Source organism: Pyricularia grisea (genome assembly GCF_004355905.1).
Source record: "Pyricularia grisea strain NI907 chromosome Unknown Pyricularia_grisea_NI907_Scaffold_2, whole genome shotgun sequence".
Taxonomy (NCBI): Eukaryota; Fungi; Ascomycota; class Sordariomycetes; order Magnaporthales; family Pyriculariaceae; genus Pyricularia; species Pyricularia grisea.
Window position 1 is genome coordinate 4,005,706 of NW_022156717.1, and position 25,479 is coordinate 4,031,184.

Consider the following 25,479-nt stretch of genomic DNA (forward strand, 5'->3'; position numbering starts at 1 on the left):
CAATAGTGTCGGGTTTTTGTAAGCTACGAAGACATACGTGATAACATAATAATACCAGTAGCACATTACAGGAAAATTGTTCTGTTCAAATGCTTGCCTTACCTTCTAACTTGAAGCCAAGCATCTGCAAAACAGCAACTTATAATAACAATAAACGGTAGTGTCTTTCTACCAAATTATCATCTATATATATGTACTTGTATGGTATCTGAATCCCAAGAAAGACGCCACAGAACATATGCCTAGAATGCCAAAAAGAAACCAAGCAAGGTGAAAAAAAAAAGGGAGAACAACAAACTGGCTTGGTGCATAGCTAGCCTCCTACGAAGATCCCAATATCTTCTTGTATGCGTCCTCCACCTCCCCAGCCAACTCTAGCAGCGAAACAATCACTATCTGATGCGTCAAGTTCGGCAGTCTGTCCCGGTGGAGTCCGATCCATTCGAGTGGCGGCGTCGCCTCGCCCATGTCTCTTAGCTGCGGCGTCTCGATGATCGGCGGCTCCAGTGGCGTGTAGTCATACTTGCTCTGAGGCACATGGACCTCGGCCGTTATCTTGTTGGTCTGACTGCTCCCACTCCCGCTGCGGCTCCTTGTCTGACCTTGAATCTCCGCCATATCCTCTGGTTTGCCCGCAGCGGCCGCCACGGCGCTCCCAGCAGCAGTCTTCATTGCATTCGCAATCTCCGAGGCTGCGGATGATGAGCTCCCACCTCGAGCTGCGGCGCTCTCCTTCTTTTCCTCATCCACCTGACCAGGGATGCCCGTCACTTTGATTGCCGGTAGGGCAAGCTCCTTACCTGAGGCCAACGCTAGCGTCTTGGAGTGATTGGCCCACATACCACGAATATAACTGATACGGCTGTAGTTCCAGCCGACCTCAACCTTGCCCTCGAACGCGCTCTTGAATATGTAATCAATGTGTCGTGATTGTGGGGCCTGCCAAGTCTGCATCACTGCCTCGACCTTTGGAACCTTGAGGATTGTGCCACCCCTGGATCCTGTGGCACTCAGCACGACATCATCAACCGAAAGCTCGTTGACAGACCTGGGCGCCTCCACGTGTCTGACTCCTGCCAGACCGATCCGGAGCTGACCGAGCGTCAGGCCTAACATGCTGTGAATCCTGCGATCCCTGCCACCAGCACTGGCTGCGAAGCGTGCCTGTGCGTTAAGCGCTTCCATTTTGAAAACTTGGTGATCCGAGAAGGTGGATGGGAAGACACCCAAATTTAGTGCCTTCAGAGTCACCACTACATCGGTATCCAGGGAGATGGGGGATTTGGAAAGGCCATCATCGTCCTTCTTCTTAGGTATTGTGAGCCTCTTGACGACCTCTGGCACCGTTGAAGATCGACGCCGTGTGAACTTTTCAATCTCTCGGACTGAAGCCTCAAAATTGGTCCTGCGCTCCTGCACCAGCTTGTGGAATGCTTGATACAGAGCCACGCCCTGTGCAGCGGACGTGGTGGTTCCAAACACTTGCACCGCATCGCCGTTGAAGCTCGCGACCAGCCTGTCTCCACCGCCCTCGAGACTTCTTCGAACATTGTACATAAGGAAGTCCATCGATGTGATATCCGCAACCAGAAAGGCTTGATAGTCAAATGCGATCTTGGCTCGGAATTGACTAAAGCTGATGGATGCCTGCACCAGTGGTGTCTCGTTGAGCGCCTGCTCCCGCTCAGGCCACTGGATCGAGGTGCGGAGCTTGAAGTTCTGCATTGCCACGAAGCCACTCATGCGGCCAGTACTGTCGATTCCAATCCGCTGGAAACCTAGGCACAGATTTTGCTCCCAGTCCGAGGTTTTCTTGGAAGAGATCCAGAACTCGTGGATGGAGAAGACCGATTTGCCGATGGCCTGGCCCAGATCGACGCTGATGTCGAGTGAACTAATCGAAATGGTAGCAGTCCAGGGGAATGCTGTGGTGGCCGCCACCTGTTGGTATCGCTGCACCAGGTGGCCCTGAGAGGTCTCTGTCGTCAGTTTAGCCATGGCAGGTGTAGATCCTGTGTCTGTAGATGTTGTCTCGTTGGCGGCTTTCTTAAGGTCGCGAGGAACCCAGATCTCTCGGAACAGCAAAAAGTCTTGGAGTTGTTTAGCATTGATTGCAACTTTCATGGGGCTGACTTTGAGAATGGCAGACACGCCGCTGATACCGCTGACATGCTTGCTGTTCATCATTGAGAGGACCATAGAGTCAACCTCGAAGCTGCCAGTTGACTCGCGTGAGTAAACATGCTGGACAGAGGCTTGAATGTTGCTCATGGCACCCGATATTGCCAAGAAGTTGCCTTGCTCCACCGACCGGACTGTGTTTATGGTGAAGTATATGTCCTCAAAGCTAGCTGTAGCGGCAACCCTGGCAATGGGTTGACAGCTGAGTGAAAACTCTTGCCGGCAAATCCTCAACCCAAGATTGAGCCTAACGCGCCCCAGCGCGGCGGTCGGATCCGCACTCAGCAAAATGCTGTCCTCCTGACTGAGCTTCTCTTTGGTCTCGGGTTTCGCCTTGGGCTTTGGACTCTGCACTTGAGTTTCCGAGTCGTCACTGACCACTTCTTTGACGCTGTTGGTGATGTCAACAATCAGTGGGACAACCGAAGGGTATAATATGTTGCTTGATGCTTGGATTCTTAACTCGGCATAAAGTGTCGGATCCTCTTTGCCGTTGTCGCGATACTCAACCTTGAGGGCAAGGCCAGGTGTGCGCAGCTCAGTACTTCCTCCCGCAGGTTCGTCGGCTGCAGGTTGCCCGTACTTGGTTCCCATGCTCGGACGGTTCTGTTTTTGATACCCTGCCCAGTCGTCCGCCGACTTCTTTCCGCTGACATGAACGACGGCACCTTGGAAGTCCGCATCGATCAACATTGATTCCAGTCTTTTGCTTCCCAGAATAGATCGAGCTCGGGGCGGTGGATCAGGTGGTGGGCTGCCTTCATCGACGGAATCAAGCTGATTTGGTGGCGGTACCCAATTCTCGGACGCTTCTCGTATGTTTTTGATAGAGAGGCCTATAGAATCACCCAAGTTTGCGGCTGGGATGATGAAGCCAGGTGTCAGGCGGATATCGACCGATTTGCCAACAGCCTGGAATGCTAGACGTCGTGCGTCTGCGGTCGAGACGTACGCCACGCTGAAAACGACTTCGGGTAGCAGAGCCGAGTTGGATGAACGAACTCTTCTGTCTCCCGTCGGTGAGGCCATTTGTACTTGGAGGTTCTCAATGGTCAGCCTCGCCGAGTTTCTTGTCCGAGTGGCGAACTCGATCCTTTGTAGCGAGACCACGAGGTCGTCCTTGCCAGGAGTGGGCTCTTCGCGTAACCCGAGAACGTGCCAAGATACATTGATATCCCGTATCTCAAATGAATATACCATGGATGAGAAGAACGATTCGATGATGTCCGATTCGTCGTCCTCTTCTTGGTCATTGATGGCAATCTTTGGTCTGTTTTGGCGAAGTTTACGTAGGTATTCACGCTCTCGGGACGTGTCCAGGTCTTTTATCTTGTCGCCCATATAGCCGACGGCATCCACAAACGTGGAAACAGTCTCGGGTGACAAGACGACTTCGAAGCCATTGCTCTTCACGTTCAAGTTTCGCTCTTCTGTGCCGTTCTCTAGAACTCTTGATGTGGCCGTCACTAGAGCCCCGAAAGCAACGCTCCCACAGACAGCCATGGCACCAGGTCTGCCCTTCCTAATCTCCAGTGCGACCTTGCGGAGACTAAGATGTATCTCGGGATTCTCCAGCACGCGACCATGCTGATCTGCCTGGTTGGCAACTTCGACGTGGATGCTATCCAAAGCGAACAGCAGTCGAGCGACTGGCTCCTGAGCAGACTTGAGTGGTGTATCACCAAACACTTCCAGACCTGCAAATGTTAAATGTATCGAGTAGATAAAGAGTGATGACTTAGGCTGCCCGGCCGACTCTACCAAATCTTTGTTGGATCCGTCCTCTGGTTCAAAAATCTCCTCGAGATGGCCCTTGATGATCTGAACCTGCTCTTGAATCTCGTTTAGCGTACTCGATATCTCTGGTCTGTTCAGTGCGGACAGTAAGCTGTAGACTGCAGATGCATCTAGTTGTATGAGCTCTACCGATGCATAAACGGTGGTTGTGTTGTTTCCCTGACCGAATAGACTAGTAATTCGGCCATTGGTTGGAGGAATCTGGAGGAGTGAGATGCTTCGTGCTTTGTCATTGATCGTTATCTGCATATCATGAGAGTTCTCTTTGACGTCAAAGTCGAAGATGAGTTCCCTGCCGGAGTTCGCTGCTATAGCAGCACGGGATACAACGCCGCTGATGTTGTAAGTGAGTGATCGAAGAAGCGGTAGGCTGATAGTGTACTCATTCAGGAACATGGCGACATTGACCCTGAAACTGGACAGCTTATCTGCAATCTTCTTGGTAGGCGACAATGGGGGCTCGGAAGACTTTGGTGATGAGGTGGTAGGAACAAGATGTTTCAGTCTGTACATTTGACTGACTTCGTCCTTGATCAAGGTATCTAGAACCTCCATAAGTGCAATAGGCTCCTGCTTGATGGCCAATGATAGCTTGTCGCTGCTTGCTGTGGCTTTGATAGTGTGTTCGTTGATAGTCTCGGTTGCGTGGAGTTCGTGAGAAACGAAGACGCTAGGTTGAACAAGTCGGAAGGTGGTAATCAGTTCCGAGTGGTTGCGAATGCGAGACGATATAGTATCGCAGCTGAGTATAAGGTTGGTATCAGAGGAGTCTTGTTGGCCATGTCCCATCAATAGAGATGCTTTGAGACCTTGGCTTGATGATCTTCCGTTCAAATTGATCGTATCAATGGCAACACTCCCTTGCTCAACCTCTAGAACAACGTGAAAGGCTTCATTTTCCTTCTTTCTGCTTAGTGCCTCGCCTAGCTCACTCTTCTCTGAGTCCAATGAAGACCCAGACACTGTGTCTGATTGCATTTGACTGAATAACTTGAGTACATCTTCGGCTAGCTCGCAAAGATCCCAGTTGAGATTGATCGCGGCGGTGCCACAGTAAAGGTTGAGCACCGTCAGCAAAGTGCTAGGGATTGGTTCAGTGGCCTCCGCTGTCCTCGGTACTACGTCGGAAACGCCGCGGTGAACTTTAGCAGCGAGGTCAAGCAGCAAAATCTCATTTTGCTTTGGCCCGGGGTCAATCGCGAGCTTGGTTTGATGAACGCGGACGGTCGCCATCAGGGGCACATTTGCGGGGATCGAGGTCGATGAACGGGTTTCATCTGGTGTACCAAACACCTTGTTCATGAGTATAGCCTGGCTTAGGTTATCCAGGTCCCAACTCCTCCATCGTTGGAAATAGGAGAATGCTTGCTGTCTAGCGTCGACTGGCATCTTCGGCTGCCCTCCGATACATTGTACGCGAAGCTCTTCTCTAGCTTGTGGATCCAATTCCGTCCACATCTGCCGCAAGCGCATGGCCAACTTCCAAGAGTCATATGTGCGGACATGCTGCGACGCAGATCTCAATGTGGCTGATGGTCGAACCAAAAAGCCAGGATCTGGCGCGGAATGTCCTTGGAGAGCAAGGGAGGACACGAGGTACTGCACTACCTTTTCCTCTTTCTGAATTGTCGTCGTGAGAAGCTTGCCCAGGTCACTGGCAAGAACGTTAGTTCTATGTATTAGTGACGCCATGTATTCGATCTTTTCAGAAGCTGCACTAGCCTGGACAAGGCCAACATCCGCGTCAATGTTGGTGATGCCCCTGGATCCCATTGAAGTCAGGACATTTTCGATTCGAGCCGTCACGGCGCATTGGACATCATCAATATTGCTAGGCCTCTCCGAAGCAGACACCTCCACTGAGCCAACCCTTGCATGGAACGAATGTCGCGACTCTTTGGATTCGGGTTCGAAAGCGTCCGTCCACGAGCTTTCAGTGCGAAAAGCAAGCGCTAGCTTGGACATTGAAAAGTCGTATTGATCCTGTTCTTCTGATGATGACATATGAGAGTCCATACAGGAAGGATTGACGAAGCGCAAGTCTGCCTTCGGGATCCTCAAGACGATTTCATTGATGGACCCTTTGCTGAGTTGATCCTTCTGCAGATCTAAGATGCCGGTTATCGAACTTGTCTGGAGATTGTCGAGAATATCGTCTGGCTCAGAAGCCTGAATTGCACCCAGCAAGGCGGCGATGTAACGAACAGATGCTGAATTGAGAAACACTGTCACTCCAGTTGGAGTTTCCAAGAGTATGCTCGTATGTGTATGGTCCTCGCTCAGCATATCTGGATCAATATCTCCCAGATTGAACTCGGTGGTTTCTACAGCTGAATCATCGTCGTCTGCATCAGCCGCGCCGGTGCGGAAATCTGCCTCGGACGTGTCTACCACCACGGTGTTCAGCGGAAAATGAGGGGCAAAATATTGACTTGAGAAAGCAACTGTATCGTGGTTGGCCTCGTGACGGTCGTTGTAATCGCCAGTAGCACTGTAAAAGGCCGAATGGCGGGTGGATGCAGATATTTCCCGGCGCTGTTTCGATCGCTGCGATGTCCTTCCAGTTGGTCGGGGATCGAGTGTTGAAAGAGGTCGAAGCTGGTGATGATGATGTCGTGAGCTCATACTTGACCGATGAGAGCTCCGAGCTCGAACTACGCTGCTTGCACTCGAACTTTCCAGAGAAAGAAAAGAGCTCTTGTGGCGGAGTCCGCGAAATCCATGTGGGCTACGTCCAGAGTTGAACGAGGAGACATCACCTCCCAAGTCTTGTATGTCTTCCCTGTTGGTCGGTTGTGGTACTGGGGGAAATGGCTGAGCCGGGGGGTCCAATATAGCCGGCTCATGTGGTCCAAGTAGTTCTGGCAGCAGCAAAAAGTCTGTCCGCCGCGTGCGCTGGTCCTCGTGTCGTAGAAGCTCTTGTTGCAGTCTGCGATTTTTAGTAAAGTTGAACTTCCGCCCAACAATGGCAAGATGGACACTGGTCTTGACAACCGCGTCTGCTTCGACCACTCGTTGTGGTCTCGCTCTGTGACGCAGAAGCGCCTCCGAATTGACACATGAGAACTGTATGTCGGGAATGTTGATATTGGCACGCTTCGAGTAGTGAGTGTTGGCCCAATCATTGAACTTGATGTCAATGGCATCGGTCGACAGGAGAAACGCAGCTTCTTCAACGTGCAGCCAGATACGCACAGACTGTACGAAAACCCTGAGGAAGGTCACGTCGTACAGAACAACAGCAGACGCCGGTATCAAGGCATTCTCTTCATCATCCAGCGTGAAAATAAACGCTTTACCCCCGTTGGCTAGGGCCACGAGAAATTCCGCCGAGCACTCTCCGGTCACCGCACCAGCTGAGATGTCCCAGTTACACAGATACGTCGGCTCTACCGGCGGTAGGCCGAATAATCGGTGCCCATATATCGTGACACCATCCACGAATAGTTGCGTGCTGGTCGAAGCACTCAATGGCGTGTCTGCACCCTGAGCTTCACTTCCAAGGGACAAGCTAAGCGGCGCAACATCAAGACTGAGGTCCATGTAATAGTTGGTAAAACGTAGATCAGCGGATAGGCAAGCCGTATCTATCTGAATATGCTTCTCCGTCGAATATAGGTTGGCTGGTAGCATCACCTTGGGGTCGTCTGCACGGACTGTTAATATGACATCAAGGTCATTGGATTTCTTGGGAGGAGGCCTGTTGCGTAGCTCGGCCTCGGGATTCGTCTGCTTAAGCCGCAGCACCTCCTGGTACTCTTCCAGCGTCTTGAAATGGATATCGTCACCAAAATAGTTGTCTTTGAGCTTCAGGAAGTAGCGTATCAGGAAGCCGTACAATTTTGCCGAGGGAGACTGGGCACTCAGATCCAATACCAAGGTGTCCGTGTTTGCTGTCGAAGTCGTCGCGTTGTAATGATAAGCGCCACTGATGTTGAGGCTCTCTCCTTGCGCAATCTCCTTACATGCTAAAAAGGGGGCTTGAGTGTTCCACGGCGGCAAGTGTAAAGCAACGGTTGCCAGGTCTGTCTTGACGTTAAAAGGGATCGCGTTGCGGGGAGGCCTGTATTTGTCGATCGGGATGCAAGTGTTTGCTTCGAGGAGCGGACTCGACAGTATGATGAAGGCATTGTCTTCTAGGTCGGTGGGATTGTTGATTATGTTGGCATCATTGATGTTGAGGTATAATTTCAAATCACGCAATGAGAGGTTGAGGCAGTATTTAAACGGCGTGAAGACCAAGTAATCGGCAGGGGGTCCGCTTGCCCAGTCGTCAATGAGATCTGTAAGGAGAAAGATATGGTCTCTGAGAATAAACAGCTCGAGGCCTTGGCAGTCTATGTCAAACAACCATTGTCGAGGAGCATTCCATTTGAGAGGGGTAGACAAATCGCAGACGACGCGCTGTGGCCCAGACCGCAACAACAACTGGTGGTTCACACTCGTCGAGATCTCGGCTGCCGGGAGGTCAACGCGTAGATCCATAGAGAATCCAGTGTCACCGGCAACCATGTCCATCTCGAATGCGACGGTGGCGTTGGCTGCGATCTTGACGTCCAGCCATCCATACGGTCGCTGACGAACTGTAGTAGCCACTTCCTTCTTTTTCGACCGAAGCCCAGACTTTGGCTTGCCAGCCATCGACCGACGTGCATCACCCAGAGCGTCTTGTCCCTTCCACCGCCAATTCTTGGACTCCTCTCGGTGTGGCAGCCTAAGCACAACATCATTTTCTAGCTCGACGAGTAGTTTAAACTTGGTCGGAACCCTGAATGAGCCTTCGGGCAACGGCCGTGCCGGGACCGCATCTTTGCAAAGGCTAGGCGCGAACACTCGCTGCAAATCCGCTCGTTGTCTATCGGCCCATGGACCATACGTGACTGAGCCACCTTTCAGGGAGATGTTTATGCCCCAAGCGGGAGGCTCTCCGCCGTTGATGTCATGATGCGCCTCTCCAGTCGCCTCAGGGGTGTGCGTAGGTTGACGGGTAACCTTCCCTACCGCATCCCAATAAATGACCATGCTAGCCTCAGTGCTGTCGACAACGTTACTGATGGCGGCATACTCAGACCCTGTCCAGCGACTTCTGTCATCATCGTCCTGGTCGAGGTATCTGGAGAGGCCTTGCCAATGATTGATACCGGGGATATGAGAAGCCAGTGGTGGGCCGCCACGTTCAGCACTAGCACCCTTCTCGTGATCAACAGCAAAAGACTCAACAGACTTCCGCAAGAAAGGCATGTGGTTCCGTAAGGTGCCATAGATCTTACGCCTATGTCGAGTGAGCAGTGACTGTTTCGGTATTGGCTCAGACTGTTGCGCTACATGCCTTTCCCGAGCCGCCCTGTCTGCCTGGTCCTCCTTGAAATCCTCATTATCCACCATGTCAACAGTGGGCCGTTGGAACTTCATTTTGAAAAGTTGACGGTACGGATCGACGGTGTCGGTTGCACAAGCGTCGATTTCGCCATCGACACTGTCTGTCTTCATCACCAAAATGGCTTTCGTATTTTCATTTCCGATCACCACGGCAGCCTTCTCGCACTGAAAATGTATTGGAAGAAGCTGCAGGAGCATTGGCATTTCCTCGTCCGTCGTACCCTTGTCACCCACGGCTTCATCCGGCGAGTTTGAGCGCACGCTGCCGGGACGTTGCCGACCGTCATGGCTTGTCGGGTTGAGCTTGGACCGCAACAACCGACCTTTGGAACTCTGCCGTGTTTCCGTTGAGCCTGTTCCTGGAGGTTCGGTGTGCCCCTCGGAGTTATGGGAGCGCCGCTGTCTAAGATTATCGGATGTCTCTTTTTCCTGCACGCCTGTCGTTTCCGCCTTGTCAAGAATGTCGTCCTCCATCATACGCTGCTTGACGTAGTCGTATGCCGGGCTGCGATTGTATATGAACCACTCCAAGCCTACGAGGGACACATTTACTCGGCATGGTAACCGCGAGGTACCACCCCGGGCATCGCTCTGTCGTCCAGCCTCTTCCGCGCATGTCTTCCCATTTGTCTCTTTCTCGTTTTCATCCTCCTTGTCAATGCTCACAGACCGGACCCTCCGCAACCAGTAAGACCAGGTGACAAAACCGTGCTGTATGAGTATTGTTTCATTGTCGCCGTGGTACCGAAGGCCAGTGAAGAAGACTCGTCCTGCAAGGAGAGAGACCTGAAGCGCTTGTATGTCGATATAGACTCGATATTGGTGCCACGAGTAGGTCCTCAGCGCCCAGGATACGATGGAAGCAAAGACACGGTTAAAGTACAAGACAAAGAAGGACGACCTGACGAAAAAAAAGTAAGTGCAAAACTGTCAGTAACCTAGTGCGAGACAGAAAAAAAAGAGGGGTTTGCAGACTCACAGTAATGCAGCAATAATCATCCATACGAGGAAGATCCTAACAAGGTAAACATTATTCCATGGTCAGCTTATATGGCTCCATGCCAGCAGCAAGCACATTAGCTTTGTACCAAGACGCCGTACCAATTGACTCCATTGTTGATATCTCCAGCCATGTTGAGCAAGAAAGCACGGCGCCTCTTTTTTTTTTCTCCCGTTGCGCTTGCACCAGCTCCCGCTCCTCTTCAAGCCCTTTGTTCAGCGGGGCAAACAGCTTGCCATGATTGAGTCCATCACCAGTCGGTCGAGAATGTAGAAGTTCACGTGCTTGACGCAGGGAGCGGAGTCAAATAGGAAGAATCCTGAGAACAATCTGAGTAGGAGCTATCTTTCATATGCGAGCGGAGAGGTAGGTATCCGTAGCTGGTCTGTCGGGCCGGAGTGATCTGCGAGCTCGTTTGGCAAAGCTAATGTAGCGGTCGGTAGGTGTCTAGGTAGGGTACCTGTTGGTAGCATGGAAGGCACTTAGACTAAGCTTTGGTAGGTGCCTTAGTCTCCAATTAGTTGTTTGGCTTCTAAGTTAGCTAAGCAGTTGTGAAGGAGTAGAGGTGAGGTAATTAAGTGCTGTCTAAGTTGAGGGTATCTCTCTCGGTTGGTAGGTAAGGTACCCAGGGACCTTGGATCGCCAATTCCACCTCGCGACACGCGTCGAATGAATTCAATCCCAATTCATCTATTGTTGACCTGAAGGCTTGCTTATGGGGATCACTCTTACCGCTAGGGGGTGCGGCAACAGGGAGATTCCTGGCACGTGCGCTTATGACGGCTCTGCTACTGTAGGGGATCACCCCGCCTGTGTTGCACCCCAACATTGCAGGGATGAGTTAGTTCACTTACTTCTGCCCACAACAGCCATTCATTGGCCGTAGGTAAGGTGCTGCTGCATTACTCCATCTCGTCGGCATCATCAGTAGCGCGTCATTTGGTGACGCTTCCTATCTACCTCACCTTATCATAAACTCCGAATTTTTGTTTTGTTCTTGATCCTGCGCATCAACCTCTGGCCAGGTTTTCTTTTCAGCTCGGAGTACAGCTCCTTCCGAGAAGCATGAGCTGTTCTCTGACATTGATATAGACTTTCGATTTTCTGTCGCTCCCTTTGGAGCAAACCCCGACAGAAATGCCTGCCGGAGGTACTGGTGAGAAGCTTGCGAGCACCCTCACCGCGGTAGCCGGTGTATCGTCGCTCGTTGCCACTATTTTGTCGGTCATGTAAGCATCGGTTCGAAACTCGTTCCCATAGTCCTGCGAACTGCGCTGACCAAGACAACCTATTCAATCGGTGACTGCCTCTTCCACAGCTCAATTTTCTTCCAGACGTGCGTATTGCGTAACCTCATCATGTGGTCCCGGCTTGACGACTAACTTGTCGCAGAAAAAACTATCGCAAGCCCCTTTTACAACGATATGTAGTGCGGATTCTACTCATGTAAATGCCACCCTCTGTTTCACGTCCCGGACGACCCAGCGTGACCTCTACTGACTTTTACTGCGGTTGTTCGCGCGGTTCAGGGTGCCGCTATATTCCATAGCATCATGGCTCAGCATGATCTCTCTCAAAACAGCTGCCTTTGTTGACCCGATTCGCGACGTGTACGAGGTGTGTATAGACAGGCTCTAAAGAGCTGGAGGGGTTTCTTCTCTTTGATGACCACACTCTTTCTATCGTACAAAATTGCTGACGGAGTGCACAATGAACGACAACCCCCAGGCTTTTACGATTTATACCTTCTTCCAGCTGTTGATCAACTACCTGGGCGGCGAACGAGCTCTCATCATTATGACCCATGGACGCGAGCCAGTCGAACATCTGTGGCCCATGAACTATGTTATGTCACGCGTCGACATATCGGATCCCTATTCGTTCCTGGCCATCAAGCGCGGAATCCTACAATACGCATGGCTGAAGCCTACACTCGCCCTAGCAGCCGTCATAATGAAGGCAACGGGCACCTACAAAGAGGGTTATCTGGGCCTTGACTCGGGCTATTTCTGGAGCGGGCTGGTTTACAACGTCAGCATGACCGTCTGTCTTTACTGCCTGGCTCTCTTTTGGGTGTGTATGCACGACGATCTCAAGCCCTTTCGCCCAGTGCCCAAGTTCCTCTGTATCAAACTCATCATTTTTGCCTCATATTGGCAAGGCTTCTTCCTGTCCATCCTCGTATGGTTGGGTGCTATTACGGACAAGGTGGAGGGTTACTCCCCCGACAACCTCGCCGCGGCCATCCAGGACTTTCTCATCTGCATTGAAATGCCTATTTTTGCCGTCGCTCACTGGTACGCCTTTTCGTGGCATGATTTCGCCAACGACTCTATTGAGGAGGCCCGAATGCCTGTTAAATTTGCGCTTCGAGACTCGTTCGGCATACGCGACCTTATCGAAGACTCCAAGGAGACGTTCAAGGGGGACAAGTATGGATATCGTGGCTTCGACTCGCGTGACAAAATCATGGCGCATGAATCTTCCAAGTCACGACTTGCACGAGTGAAGGCTGGCATGCGATACGAGCGTGGAGGAAAGGGCAAATACTGGATTCCCAGCCCCGGAGAAATCACCTCGGATGTCAACCCATACACCCCGCTACTTGGTGGTAAGAACGGCAACGGTGGTGGACGGTCGGACTCTCCCGGGGGGCCTAGCCGTACCAGCAGCTCTGGCAATGTCCATGAGGATTCGGGCATCATTGGAGATGACAAACTGGACGATGAAGAGGAGCTTCTCTACGATAAGGCGAGGAAGCTCGAGTATGGGGATTGGAATGTGAGTACCAGACATACCAACAGGCTTTATTTATCGCTGTACCCAACTCACTGAGCAAAGATTGACTAACTGTGGAACCAGTACCCTGTAATCATTGCGAACGTGCCCCGAAGACCATGGGAAACTCCACGACCAAGTCCCCAGTCTGGCCGCTCTAGGGCATCTTTAGCGACTCCTTCACCGTCTTCCACCAATGGTCGTGGGCCAAAGCAGAGGAATCAAAGACAAGATGATGAGGGCGCTGTTGTGGCTAAGAAATCAAAGGGCAAGGGCAAGGGCAAGTCGCGCGCAACGGCCCAATCGGGCCGTTCTACGTCGCCGCAGGAAACACCTCAGCCTCCCGTCGAGGCCCAGGCCAAGCCGGATCTTTCAGAAATCGATTTCGACGTTTCTAAAATGACAATGACGGATGAAAACAACACAGGCTCTGTTGCCTCACAGAGCGAGTCCGACCACTGGGGGGACGAGTCTGAACCTGCTGTAATCTCACCAAAGTACGACATTGATGAGGAGGATATGCGAAACGTGTGGGGAGGCAATGATGAGCCTGGCAAACAGACCCACCTCTGATATACTACAAAAGAAGTAGCACGCGTCTGTTTTTAGTTGGTCATCAAATTCGTTTCATATTAAGCATAGATACCCGCCTGTTGGCACATCTTTTAAGAAACTTGATGCTTTTGTTTTGAATGGCCATCACAAGGAGCCAGCGGGCAAAACTATGCGTCCGATATATTTGCGTTCCAATCAACCGGACAATTTGCTCCGCAAAAGCATCCCTAATTCGTTATATTTCATTTTTCAAGGTTCGGCCTACCTTGTCCGGTAAGCGCTTGGGGCATAGCTATCTCAAAAGAGTGCTTCTTGCAGACCATCATCGAGCTCAGTAGTGCCCTGTTCATCGGTTTTTTTTTTTTTTTTTCGCATCTGTACTCCAGACGAAAGTTGACGTGTGTAACAGGGTCTACCAGGCTAGCATCTCTCTTTTCATGATTTTGCGAGGGAGCAGGTTTGTGAGGCGCTCAATATGGCGTCATCGGGCCTAACAAAAAGAAATAGAAGTGAAAACCCCCACATTGTAACATACTGTCCAAAAAGTAAGGGATATGAAGACATCTTGTAATAAGGGGCCACCAATCTGCAATCGGTACATGAGCGAGCCCGTCTACTATCCAAAGTAATAAGAATATGGCCTTCGCAGATTATTGCCAGGATATCGAGGTTTTTATCAAATACTAATAATCGCCTTTAGATACCTCGGTTATGTTGAATACGTGGCCGACGTGAACATACGGAGCATGTTTCTGGAGAAACATAGCTTCGACGGCCGCTACATAGTAGCCAGTATATGCCGTAGTCATTAAATTGTTTGATAGAGTACCAAAGACCTGAGACTTTGGATGGTAAAATATTATTCGCTCGAATGTACTGAAATAAAGAGATTCAAGAGATATTCATCACATCATGACGTGTTGTCAGCACGAACAAAAAACGACTACACATCCAGAAACTCAAGAACATTATGAAAACATGACATGGCGTAAATAATCGTGTTAAGCCAGATCGTCATATTAAAAAGATGGTGTATGTGTGTATGTTTGCCGACGCCGACAGATGCTTTGGAAAACTACCCTCAAAAGATCGGTGTTCGGTCCTTTCCGACAGTAAAGCCCGAGTGTTGCTTCAAGATCCCACCGAGGATGGGGAAGCATCCGACGTCTCAGGCGGGCTGCCCATCACAACGTGCTTGTTCCACTCATAGACGCGGTTCATACCCCGACCGGAGCCCGAAAGCCCTGCCAGGCTGGAGTCGGACGGCTTCCCCTGTTCGTCTTCGAGGTAAGGGGCCTCGGTCTGAGGGTGGCGCCGGGCTGTTGTGGGCGTCGACAACGAGTCGCTCTTTTGCCGCTGGCGCCTACGGCTACTGCTTCTGCTGGGCGAATGGCTTTCACCACCATTCGCACCATGCTTGTCGCCGCTTTGTGCATGGCGACGGCTCCGCCGTCCAGACCCTCCAGCCGGTCCCAGGTCAGAAGACCGAGTGCTACGTGAGTTATTGCTGCCGAAGATCTCATCATCCATGGTATGCCTCCTCGGCATACTCGCAAAGGGGGGACCCGGGGCGACGGGAATGGCTGCGTGTGGGACAGGGCCCATGGGCATATGTGGCATCATAGAAATCGATGGCCTCTGGTGCAGTGGTATGGCAAGTGGAACCACAGGTGAGGCGTAAGGATACATGGGTGGATGTTGGGAGCGAGGAGGAGTGTGCGGGTGTTGATGGGCAGGGGATACCAACGGCACATGATGATGCATAGGTGTCGGAGGATGATGGAGTGAAACTATCGACGGAGGAGGCGCGGGTCCATGCATCATAGATCCCGGGTGAACAGCCAGAGGCACACTAGAGGCAACGGCGTAAGCTGGAGTCATATCATAGCTATGCCTGAGTTCTGGGTTGAAGCGGTCAGCCATGCGCCTTTCCACAGACGATCGCCTCGTTCGCGCCTTGTTAACACTCGACACATAATCTCCGGGCCGACTATGTCTCTCAGATTCCGGAGGAGGGGAATGAGCCGCACGTGGAGACTGTGCCGCTCGTACTAAGTGACGTTCAGGCATCTCCGACATTCTAGCAGATGCTGAAGGCGCAATGGGCACGGCGGGCGGTGGCATGGGTACCGGAGGCGGAACGACAGTTGTGGGATGAGGTAAAGAACGTGAATATGGTGCGTTAGGCGAGTGCTCTCGCTGCCGAGACCTTGGAGCATCATATTGCCAGTGCGGATCTGCCTGAGGTTCAGGTGGACATCGCGGTGACACCTGAACCTGAGGTGGCACTGGGGCCGGTGGGTACGAGTGTGCGTACATTGGTTCGTCCAGATGCAAAGGGGGCTGCGATGAAGGGTATTTTTGTGGGTAAGGCACTGGATCAAATGCGGGAGACATTGCTGTCCTATGGTTCGATCGCGGCGGAGAGGCGTCATGGTAGTCGTTCGGGGGTGGAGCCATGGGTACAGCGGGAGGTGGTGCTGGTTGGGCACGTGAATTGTTGCTGTACGCCGGACCCAGAGCATAGAATTCGGAATCAGAATGATCCTGCGGCGGTAGCGGAGCAGCGACAGGTACCATAGCTCCCGGACGAGAGTGTGTCAGTGCTGTAGACTGGGGCGATTTCATCGCTTCCGGTGTTTCGTCAGCGTAGTATGTAGTAGTCGTCCCTTCTGGACGTGGTGGGCCTCGAAGCCTACGCTTGAGGTCTTCACCTTGTCTGTCGTGCATTGACCTTATCAGATCATTGTCATCTTGGTCTTTGAGAGGGGCTCGTGAGCCATGGTGCTCGCGCTCGCAATATCCAAGGTCGTCGCGAGATCCAGGGGAGCCATAAGAATCGAGGTTGGAGCGGGTAGATTTCTCGCAAGTTGGTGATTCCGGGGGCGAATAAACACCAATTGGCTGTTGGTAATACTCCGTGTCCCTGACGTCTGATCTCTTTATCTGGTGAGATTGGGATTTAGAAACATTTTCATCCCGCTCTGCTACCAAGTGACCATGCTCTCCTCTTCGAGGCACTGGAGGACAGACGCAACTCTTGAACTTGGTTCCACACATATAGCAGATCCTTGCCCTGCAGCGGCCACAGATGCCGTACTTGTGTCCCTCTTCCGTATGGTGCACATCATCAGGCTTTATTCTCTTGCTGCAGTGCTTAGGAGGGCCATGGTCGCCAATCTAAAGTTTCTAGTCAGCCCAGTGTCCAACTAATCAATTCAAGACTCGCCCAATCTGCGAATGCTGTTGATACTGAAATTATTCGTTAGCATCTTGTCACATGCAATCGGGCTCTCGACCAAAAGCGGAGGATTGGATGACTTACAAACCAGTTCTATTACTTCTCCGTAACAACAAATAACCTTGGTGAACGAAACGCCTAAAGCCAAACCGGGGTCAATTTCTTACATTTCTCGAAAGGGAAGACCCAGTATCAGAACCGTCTGTGACGTAGACTGGTCTTGACGGCTGTGACATATGAGGCTGGCTAGAATGATGATGTCTCCTATCGAGTCGAAACTGTCAGCATCCTCATTTTACTGGCTTGAATGGAGGTCGCATTTGAGATGGCTAGAGATGTGGACTTTTGCTCGTACCTTCTAGAATCCGGACTAGAGGCAAGGTCTTCTTCAAATTCAGGAGTCGGCCTCTCGTTTCTATGAGTTGTGTAATAGGGATCTCTCCCATGCGAAAACGAGTCGGCCACGGGCTGGGTGTGTCGTCTCGAGTGAGGAGCGGCACGCCCCGATCTACGATCGTCCTCCTCCTCTAGTATCACGTCGTCGTGGGGCAGATGCCGCCTCTGTCTCCTCTTGGGCTGGTAACGGTCAGGTAGAGGGTCCCGGGAACGTGCGCCATGCTCGCGCCTTTCGTAGTGGCCCCTAGATGACGTGGATCCGTCACTGTCGCTATCAGGGTCGGTATGCGATGTGGCCGGGGACCCAGGGGCTGATTGGAAGGGATGCGATCCGCTCCGGCGACTGTCTGATCTAGACAGGTCATCTTCGTAAATAGACCTCCGCTGCGAGTGTGGTGCCGTTGAGGACCTCGACAAGCTGGGAACGTGTGTTTCCTGAGGGCGGGCGCTGTACATTGCCGACTGGTGATAATGCGATGTCCGAGAGCTTGTATTGTGTCGACGACGAGGAGAATGAATCAGGGCGAGATCTGAACTATGTAGAGGTTCCTCTCCCATAAGCGGGCGAGGCTGGCGGTCGAAGATCGGGCCATCCATCTCTCCCCAATCAACGCGGTAGGGCCGGCTGGACGACAGGCCGTGACGGCGATCGCCACTGAAATCGGGCACACGAAAATCACCGGGTGGCCTATCCCCTCTCGCTTGGCTAGGGCGAAAGCTTCTGTCTGCTTCGTGTGCGGCGGCGGTCGCCATAGGTGCCCATGGTTGGCCCTGAGAGGGCGATTCGATTTCAGTGATGCGGGAGTTGGCCGTGTCTGTTTGTTGTTGCTGGCTGCGAGGGGCCAAAGGCGGAAAGGCTCCCACCACCCTCACCCACTTTGGCTGGTCAACTCGACAGGTCGTTTGACAGCTGGAGTTGCCTGACTGGTTGAACCTGTGCTAAGCTGCATAGAGGCACTCGAAGCTGATTGGGTCGAGATGCAGCTTTGTGCATGATCCGCCCATGCAGTGTGGGTGAGTGAGAGCACCTATGCTGCAGCCCCAGTCGAGGCGCATCCACCCCAATTGTGTGTGTGTGTGTGTGTCGGCAGGTTGAATTGACTAGACTAGGTGACTGTGAGCTACTAGCCTGCCTCCATGTCTATGTACGGATACAGTAGTCTGGTGCTAGTTCGACTAGCTTGGGCTGGTAGCTTCGGGAGCCACCTTCCATTCCTACCGCCCGTCGCAAACGAAAAGCCCAAAACTGCGTTTTTAGCATGAGACAAAACGGCAGAAGACACGTAGGTTGGGCGGGCGGCGTGTGACGGGAGCCTGCACTACGTATAAGAAGAAGTTAATTGTTTTGTTGTTTATCGTTGGAATTGGAGCTTAAGGGGAAAAACAGAGCAAGGGAGCCGCCGACCGAAATGCGACCCAATTCAATTGCGATGAGGTGGGGAACTAGCAGATAGCCCACGTTGAGGAAGGTACCGTACGAAATAGCTTACTGGTACATTTACATACAGTATTTGATGCTACTCTGTACGCCAGTCAGGTCAGTGTACTTAGACCACGTTACTACTGCTTGCTAACTTTACCTTTTTACCTCGGTTTATTTAGTTGCTCATGATTATACCTTGCTTTAATCACCTGCCCAGGTACTCAAGAACGAAAGAGACAATAATTGCCATGCTCCTACCTATACTCCGTAATAGAGAGAGACCTTGCATTGGGTACTTTGGCTAAATTTCATGTGCAAATGGGCTAACAAGTGTTGGCACTAACACCTGCCCTGTACCCAAGCCTAAGTTGCTTCTTTTCTTGGTACCTCCCATTCGGTATCAACCTATTTAACGCCCAAATGGAATTGGTCAAACTCAAGTAGAAAAAGAAGAAGAAAAAGAAGGAAAAGCAAAGACTACCCCCACTTGCGCATATCGTCCAGGGGTATGAGTAGGTAGCTTACCTAGGTACCAGGTTGCAAGCTCTTCAGGTATGAGGAGATAGATACTGCCCACCCGCTTAAACCTGCGACCTTCGGCGGCGATTTGATTGGCCTTTGACAAGTCCATACCCAAAGTCTGCCATATTTGGGTACATGTCGCGCGGTTGAATATTTTCACTGCCAACCGAGCTCCGAGTGGGGATGGTGAGCATCACATTGCCGATTATTCTACCTAGTGTTACAATGTGAAAACGAAAACAAACTGGTCGGTAGGTAGGTACCTAGGTAGATACCTAAGGTAGGTAATTAATCACACCCTCTTGATAAAACGATCGCATGCTAAGTGATTCGCTTGAGCACATGAGATAATGCAGGCGCTATCGTCATTCCGAAGCTTTTTCACGTGACTGAATCATGTGTTATGTTCAGTTAGTTTGCGTGCGGGGTTATTGCGACGTCGCAGTATGCGATGTTTTTGTTCATTTGCACATGCTGTACTGATACAGATGTTTATTATCGCAACCGATTAATGTTCTTTTTCTTCTTGTTTTTATTTTATAGCGCAAGAACTATACCCTCTTCTCAGACTCATATTTTGTCAGGGGTACAAACATGATGAGATGGGAAGGATTAGGCGAAAAGAGACGAAAGCGTCTTATGAACCAGCTTGTGCCCGCCATTGCGGCGTCGGGTATGCAGTGTTACTGTCTCGAAAGTCCTGACAGTGCTCCTTTCCCGACGGCTGATGATGAGTGTAAGGCCTCGTTTCATCCATCATAAGCCAACATGCCCGGGACGTTGCAGACAAAATGGCAACAAACAGGCAGCGAAGCGCCACCAACGCCATCCATGTTGTTTCGATCGAGATGAGCGCATAGAGGTGTTTTTTTTTTTTTTTTTTTTCGAAATAGGTGGCTAAACTCGTTTATTTCTTAGCTTTGAAGGTGTTAAAAGTCGACATGCAAATAGCTACAGTATCAATTTCTCATCTCGTGCCATCCATGCTATTTGCACGAGACTTTGATTCATATCCTGGTCCTCACATAGCAAGAAATGAATCGCTAAGATTGATTCAAGCTGCATATGTACACAAGATTTGATTCTCCTCGAAGTTTCTTAACGGCTACTAAATACCCAGAAAGTAAATGGGGTGTCAACTCCAACGGGAAAATTTTCCCATGTGCGGTTATTGGGTATATTGTCAAAAAGAAGAAGAGAGGGGAAAAAAAAAAAAAAAAAAAAACATAACCGAAGGCGTAATCACCTTGAAAATGTTCCTCTGTTCGTGCGAGCAGACTACAGCCAGCGCAAGTCATTATAATCCCAAGTATGCGCCAGGCTTGTGTTGAGACTTTGATGCTTACACAACCAATACTGCCCATATAGTAAAAAGTAGCGAAAGAAGAGAAAAAAGAAACAAGTTTCATTGCTGAATACTTTCCAAGATTCGAACAAAGCCACAATATTTGCAACTGCTCAAGTAGGAAAGAGAAAAATGAAACAGCATTTGAAAGTAATTGTGGCTGGATCACCAGGCTTGGCACCCGTCAGCAAGGAAAAAAAAGCCGCGCGGATAGCTAAGATTAACCTCCAGATAGAACAAAAGATAGGTTCATTTAATGGCTCAAACGGGAAATTTGGAGGCATTGACACAAAAGGTATGATGTGATTCCAGCCATTTTGGGCAACTTTTATCATCTCTGGCCGAGTTGTCGCACCTCAAGACTGTTTGGAGCGGCGAGGCGGACCGCGAATCCTTTTAACCGTACCAATGAGCGCCACACCAGATCCAAATGTAAAGAGGCCGCCACATATGAAGATTAAAGTCGCTTTGGCTAGCCCGAGCCCTCGATACGGCCGAATATGGATGCGATTCAAAGACGAGGTCCGGAATAGTAGCAGATCGACAGGTACTTTAGCAAAGTATCAAAGCTGGTGCCGACGAACAGTATCGCCGAAATATAGGTACCAGGAAGCGTATTGTCTGATCTCACGCCCATACACTATTCCTGAACGGACCGCTTGCTAGCGAATCAGTGTTCCTTGAAAAAAATGTATGTTTGGGTTGACGTAATTCTATCGGGGAGGAAATTCTTTTCCGATGCTCAGCCGTGCTTGATAAGGTATGACTTATCCATGAGCCGGAGTGCACCTCCAGGGACCTGTTCATTGTCCGGCTTGGCCATATTACGGGGGACTCCCGGGGCAAAATTGGCGCTATGCTCGTCTTGGGGAGCAAAGCCGCCCCCGGTGGCAAGTAACGAGGCGGAGCCAGTTCTAAATGTGCTGCAGAGGGGCGAATTAAGCCTACCCACTCATGAGGAAAGCTCGCCTCCTGACCTCTGCTTCTTTGAGAATGTCCGCAGCCAAGCTAAGACTAGGCGCGAGTACGGCGTACCGCTCGATCTCGATAATAACCTCGCTTAGAATCTGATCCAATGTTTCCCTATGGGGAACCACGGTGGACAGTATGCTGGAAAGCGAAGGTGACATAGTGGCGCCCATGACAAGGAGCGTCTGAGACACAATAGACAAGGCTCCTTGCCAAAGGTAGGGGATGTGTCCCGCATGGCTGAAAAGATGAGATAATAGTGTCAGATAAATCTCCAAATTCAAAGCGTGGGGAAAGAATGGGCGAGGAAGGGGGGGTTTCGGAGATCAATCGCCCGGGTGAAAGGAGAACTTGGTACTTACTGTGCTGCTATGTGCTCCAACTGTCTGATCGAAGCCTCCAAACACTTGTGACAGCTGTCTCTCACTGCTGGATCCAAAACGGCTTGCTCGTTGTCGAGTACCGCAAGAATGTAGGGACGATATATGATTGTCCGGCAGGCGAAGAAACGTAGTCGTAGCACGGTTTGAACTGGGTCCGGGAGCATGGTACGCGTGAAGGGGAATTGCAAGGGCAGCGGGAGGCTCTCATACCACTGTGTGAGCTGGAAATCAAGTTCTGCCACGACAGGCTCTAGGCTTGTCGTAGAAGCCATGGAATCTTTCGAATAGATAAGGTTGCTGACACGGTTGAGCAACCTTCGCAACGCAATCTCGGCGAGAAAATACCATAGGTCATCGCGGCCAACCGCCTCGTTCTCATCGCCCTCAAAGCCGCCAGGAAGACCTACATTCTCCTCGAACTGGACAACACCAGAGTGGGGTAAGTCCAGCTCAGCCAGGAGATCACTTTCGAACAATAACGAGTTCCAGTAGATGCGCTCGGTGAGTTCTCGTTGATCCGAAGGCACTCTGCTTGGCGACATCAAGAGAAGCTGTAGCTTGGTGCTGGTCGTGCAAAGAAGGTTCCACGCCTCAAGAGGTCGAACCAAGTAGAAGAGGTAGGCGGCAGCAAGTAGATGAGACTGTGCGGCCAGGACGCTGTTGGATGTCATCATACCGGGCAGCAGAGCCCATGCAGCGGTGAAGTACTGCAGACCCGGCGGGTCTTCATGTGGCACAATTCGGGATATGCTGCCCTTCAAACTCGCTTGCCCCAGTGCCAATACCAGGAGTACAATACAGCTTTCGGGGCCTTCTCTAAAACCGTTGGACAAAGCGATGCGGTAATGACTCCTCCAAGTATAAGGATTCACGCAGGCGTACCAAACGTTGACGCGCTCGAAGTACGCCTCGATATAGGCCGCAGTGTTGGACAAATCGACGCAAGGTGTCTTGGTGAGGGAGTGCAGCGGCTCCCTTGCCATCTCGAGCTGAAGTAAGATCTGCGGGTCGTAGGGTCTTGATACAAGCTCTCGTATCAAGGGCCACTGTAGGAGATGCAGTGCCGCATTTGTGTGTACCTTTGGCATTGTCGAGATGTTGGGAGCAGTGGCCCACTGGCTCAACGCAGCATTGGGCATGACCGAGAGAAATGGGCCACCTGTTAGGATTCCATCCGCGCTGAGATGTCCAGTTCCATTGCTAAGGTTCGGTGAACCTCCAAGGCCGATGCCGTTTGGTGGCAGAGTCATCTGCAGCATGCTTTCGATGCGGTTGAGGCGCTCCAAGATAAGTTTGTCACCTGCATCAAGCTTTATTCCAGGCTCACGGTAGACACAATCGGCACCGAGCTCCAGGCAGAGCTTGCATTTCGGTTTGGTGCCATCGCAGCGAGATTTGCGCGATCGACATACTTCACACTATATATGCAAGGTATTCTGGTCAGTCTCCGGCGTCCAAATTGTGGTGGGATTCTGATTTGCAGAAAACATTCAGATGAAAAATTCCCCGCGACGGGAATGCACAACATACGGCAATGGTTGCTCGTCGCCTCGGATAGTCAACACCAGCGTCTGTGTTTCTCCTTTTCAAAGGGTTTGACCCTTCATCACTAGACACCTTCTGCAGCCCATTAGGGTCTCCTAGCCTACCGTCCCCAGAAAAGTCAGCTCTCTGAGAGTTTCCGGCCTTGAGGGCGGATCCGAGAATGCTATCGCGACTGAAGCTCGGAGTGCGTTGGCTCTTGACGGTTGCAGGCGACTTCAAGGCGCTTGAAGGGTTGGAAGTGTTCAGCTGTGAAGGCGGTATATCTATGTTGAACGTGTCCCGAGAGGGTAGAGGAAACGCTCTATTGTTGCTGACTGCTGGTGCTGAATGACCGTTTAATATCGTAGGCGGCGACTCGCCTGTCGACGACGGCGACATGACGGCGCAATCGACTTGGATTGATGCAGATGCCAAGACTCTGGGAAGCCTTCAATCTTCCTGTTGAGTTGAGGTTGATGTTTATATTGATACACGGGCGGCTGGAAATAAGATCAGAGTGCCAACGGCCTTGCACGATTCGAGGTTTATGTCATGAGGCGCCGGAAGGCCTTATGGCGGGACTCGGAAAATGCGCCGAGGTAAAAAGAAGGAGGGGAAAACAGAGTTAAAAAAAAAAAACTGGAAAAAAATGTAAAAGGGTATTTTGAGAAGACACCAAAAAAAAATCTTTCCGCGCGTATAACCAAAAAAAATATATATAAGCTTAATGCTTTCGAATTAGGCAGATAGGATGGCTGCTCTTCAGCGCATCTGCAGACGATGATGAATGTCTTGAACAGCTGAAGATGACAGGAGACCATGGACAGAAGGAAGGCAAAGCTCTCGTGAGGCAGTGGGGTCACATCCGATTTTAAGAGAGTAGAAAGATCGTCGTAGGGATCTTCGGGGAAATGGGGTTGGAGATGAGCCAAATCCATCCGGAGAATCTCATTTTGGCCTTATTTGAGGTGTGCCTGGGCGCCGGACGGACACGCGCAAGCGGCGAAAGCCCACCCACAGTACCGACCGGACTGGTCCCTGAAATGGATGTTTTGCCCTGCTCGTTCCATTGTGTGGAGTAAGGTCCTCCAAGGTAAGGTAGCCCAGTGACTGACCAGGCACTCACTCACTCACAGGCAGGTACCAAACGGCGGCAACAGCCTAGATGCGAACTGGATTGGCCTTCTAACTGGGGGAGCGTCCGGGGTACACCCCCAAGACCAGGACAAGTAAAATGTAGCCAGGGACCCCCCCGACCAAGGGAAATTCGAGTCGAGTCTGGGTCCTTGCCGAGACCTATCCCTGCGGAAGCGGCGAGCTCGGGTAGGTGATGTAGGTGGAGGAGGTGGTGGCAGGGGACAGGCAAAGTGGTCATCCGAGAGGCCGCGGGCCAGTCAGAAGTGGTATGCTGGATTGAACTGACTGGTGTCCACACATTTGATTCCGTCCCGCGACCAGCTTGTACAGTAGGTATGCACAGTTGGGGTCCTTGCAATAGATTCAAAACCGCATAGACTTCAAGTTACTGTAATGGAAAATATATGGTGGAGATGAGCTCCGGGTAGAGAAATCTTGGTATACAGATCCAGTCGGGATACTTTTGTGAGATTAAAATTCATGCAATTTTGACACCAGACAGGTTGAAGCCCCAATGGCGTACCTAGCCTTGCACAAGCCCGTAGGTATCCTGGCTCCCGTGTGTCAATCATCAGCCGTAAGTATAGTGGTAAACCCCACTTGGTGTGGGTCCGCGACCGTTCCTTGGTGATCGTCGTTCCTTCCTCGTCTTTTCTGATATTTTATTCTTTTACGTCGTATTTTCGTTCTTTTAGCTTTCTTTGACTTTTTTATTTTAATTTATTTTTCTTTCTTTTTTCTTTCTTTTTCTGCTACGGTACCATAAATATTATATTTCCCGCGCGTTAACGGGTGGACTAGGATCAGCCAGTCAGATAAACGCAAAATTGCGACCAAGGTTACCTACCT

The 25,479-nt window shown here is 51.1% G+C and overlaps 4 protein-coding genes across 4 annotated transcripts; 1 reads left to right on the forward strand and 3 right to left on the reverse strand.

The window, feature by feature from the left end:
* Positions 1–321: 321 nt before the first annotated feature.
* Positions 322–10,985, reverse strand: PgNI_03755 (uncharacterized protein; the record flags this gene model as incomplete). The annotated part of the gene is made up of 3 exons (XM_031123808.1): positions 10,459–10,985; positions 10,337–10,372; positions 322–10,258 (listed from the first exon to the last, which is right to left on the reverse strand). The coding sequence occupies exons 1-3, from the start codon at positions 10,488–10,490 to the stop codon at positions 322–324; spliced, it is 10,005 nt and encodes a 3,334-aa protein (XP_030985653.1). The 5' UTR covers positions 10,491–10,985.
* A 328-nt stretch (positions 10,986–11,313) lies between these two features.
* PgNI_03756 (uncharacterized protein) lies at positions 11,314–13,812 on the forward strand. Its single transcript, XM_031123809.1, has 5 exons — positions 11,314–11,586; positions 11,676–11,693; positions 11,887–11,974; positions 12,086–13,138; positions 13,220–13,812. The coding sequence occupies exons 1-5, from the start codon at positions 11,495–11,497 to the stop codon at positions 13,706–13,708; spliced, it is 1,740 nt and encodes a 579-aa protein (XP_030985650.1). The 5' UTR covers positions 11,314–11,494; the 3' UTR covers positions 13,709–13,812.
* A 723-nt stretch (positions 13,813–14,535) lies between these two features.
* Positions 14,536–18,121, reverse strand: PgNI_03757 (uncharacterized protein). Its single transcript, XM_031123810.1, has 3 exons — positions 17,287–18,121; positions 17,099–17,195; positions 14,536–16,870 (listed from the first exon to the last, which is right to left on the reverse strand). The coding sequence occupies exons 1-3, from the start codon at positions 18,078–18,080 to the stop codon at positions 14,822–14,824; spliced, it is 2,940 nt and encodes a 979-aa protein (XP_030985651.1). The 5' UTR covers positions 18,081–18,121; the 3' UTR covers positions 14,536–14,821.
* A 2,323-nt stretch (positions 18,122–20,444) lies between these two features.
* Positions 20,445–24,352, reverse strand: PgNI_03758 (uncharacterized protein). Its single transcript, XM_031123811.1, has 3 exons — positions 23,500–24,352; positions 21,949–23,387; positions 20,445–21,826 (listed from the first exon to the last, which is right to left on the reverse strand). Exons 1-3 carry the CDS (start codon positions 23,890–23,892, stop codon positions 21,562–21,564), a joined length of 2,097 nt encoding a protein of 698 aa, XP_030985648.1. The 5' UTR covers positions 23,893–24,352; the 3' UTR covers positions 20,445–21,561.
* Between the last annotated feature and the right edge of the window lie 1,127 nt (positions 24,353–25,479).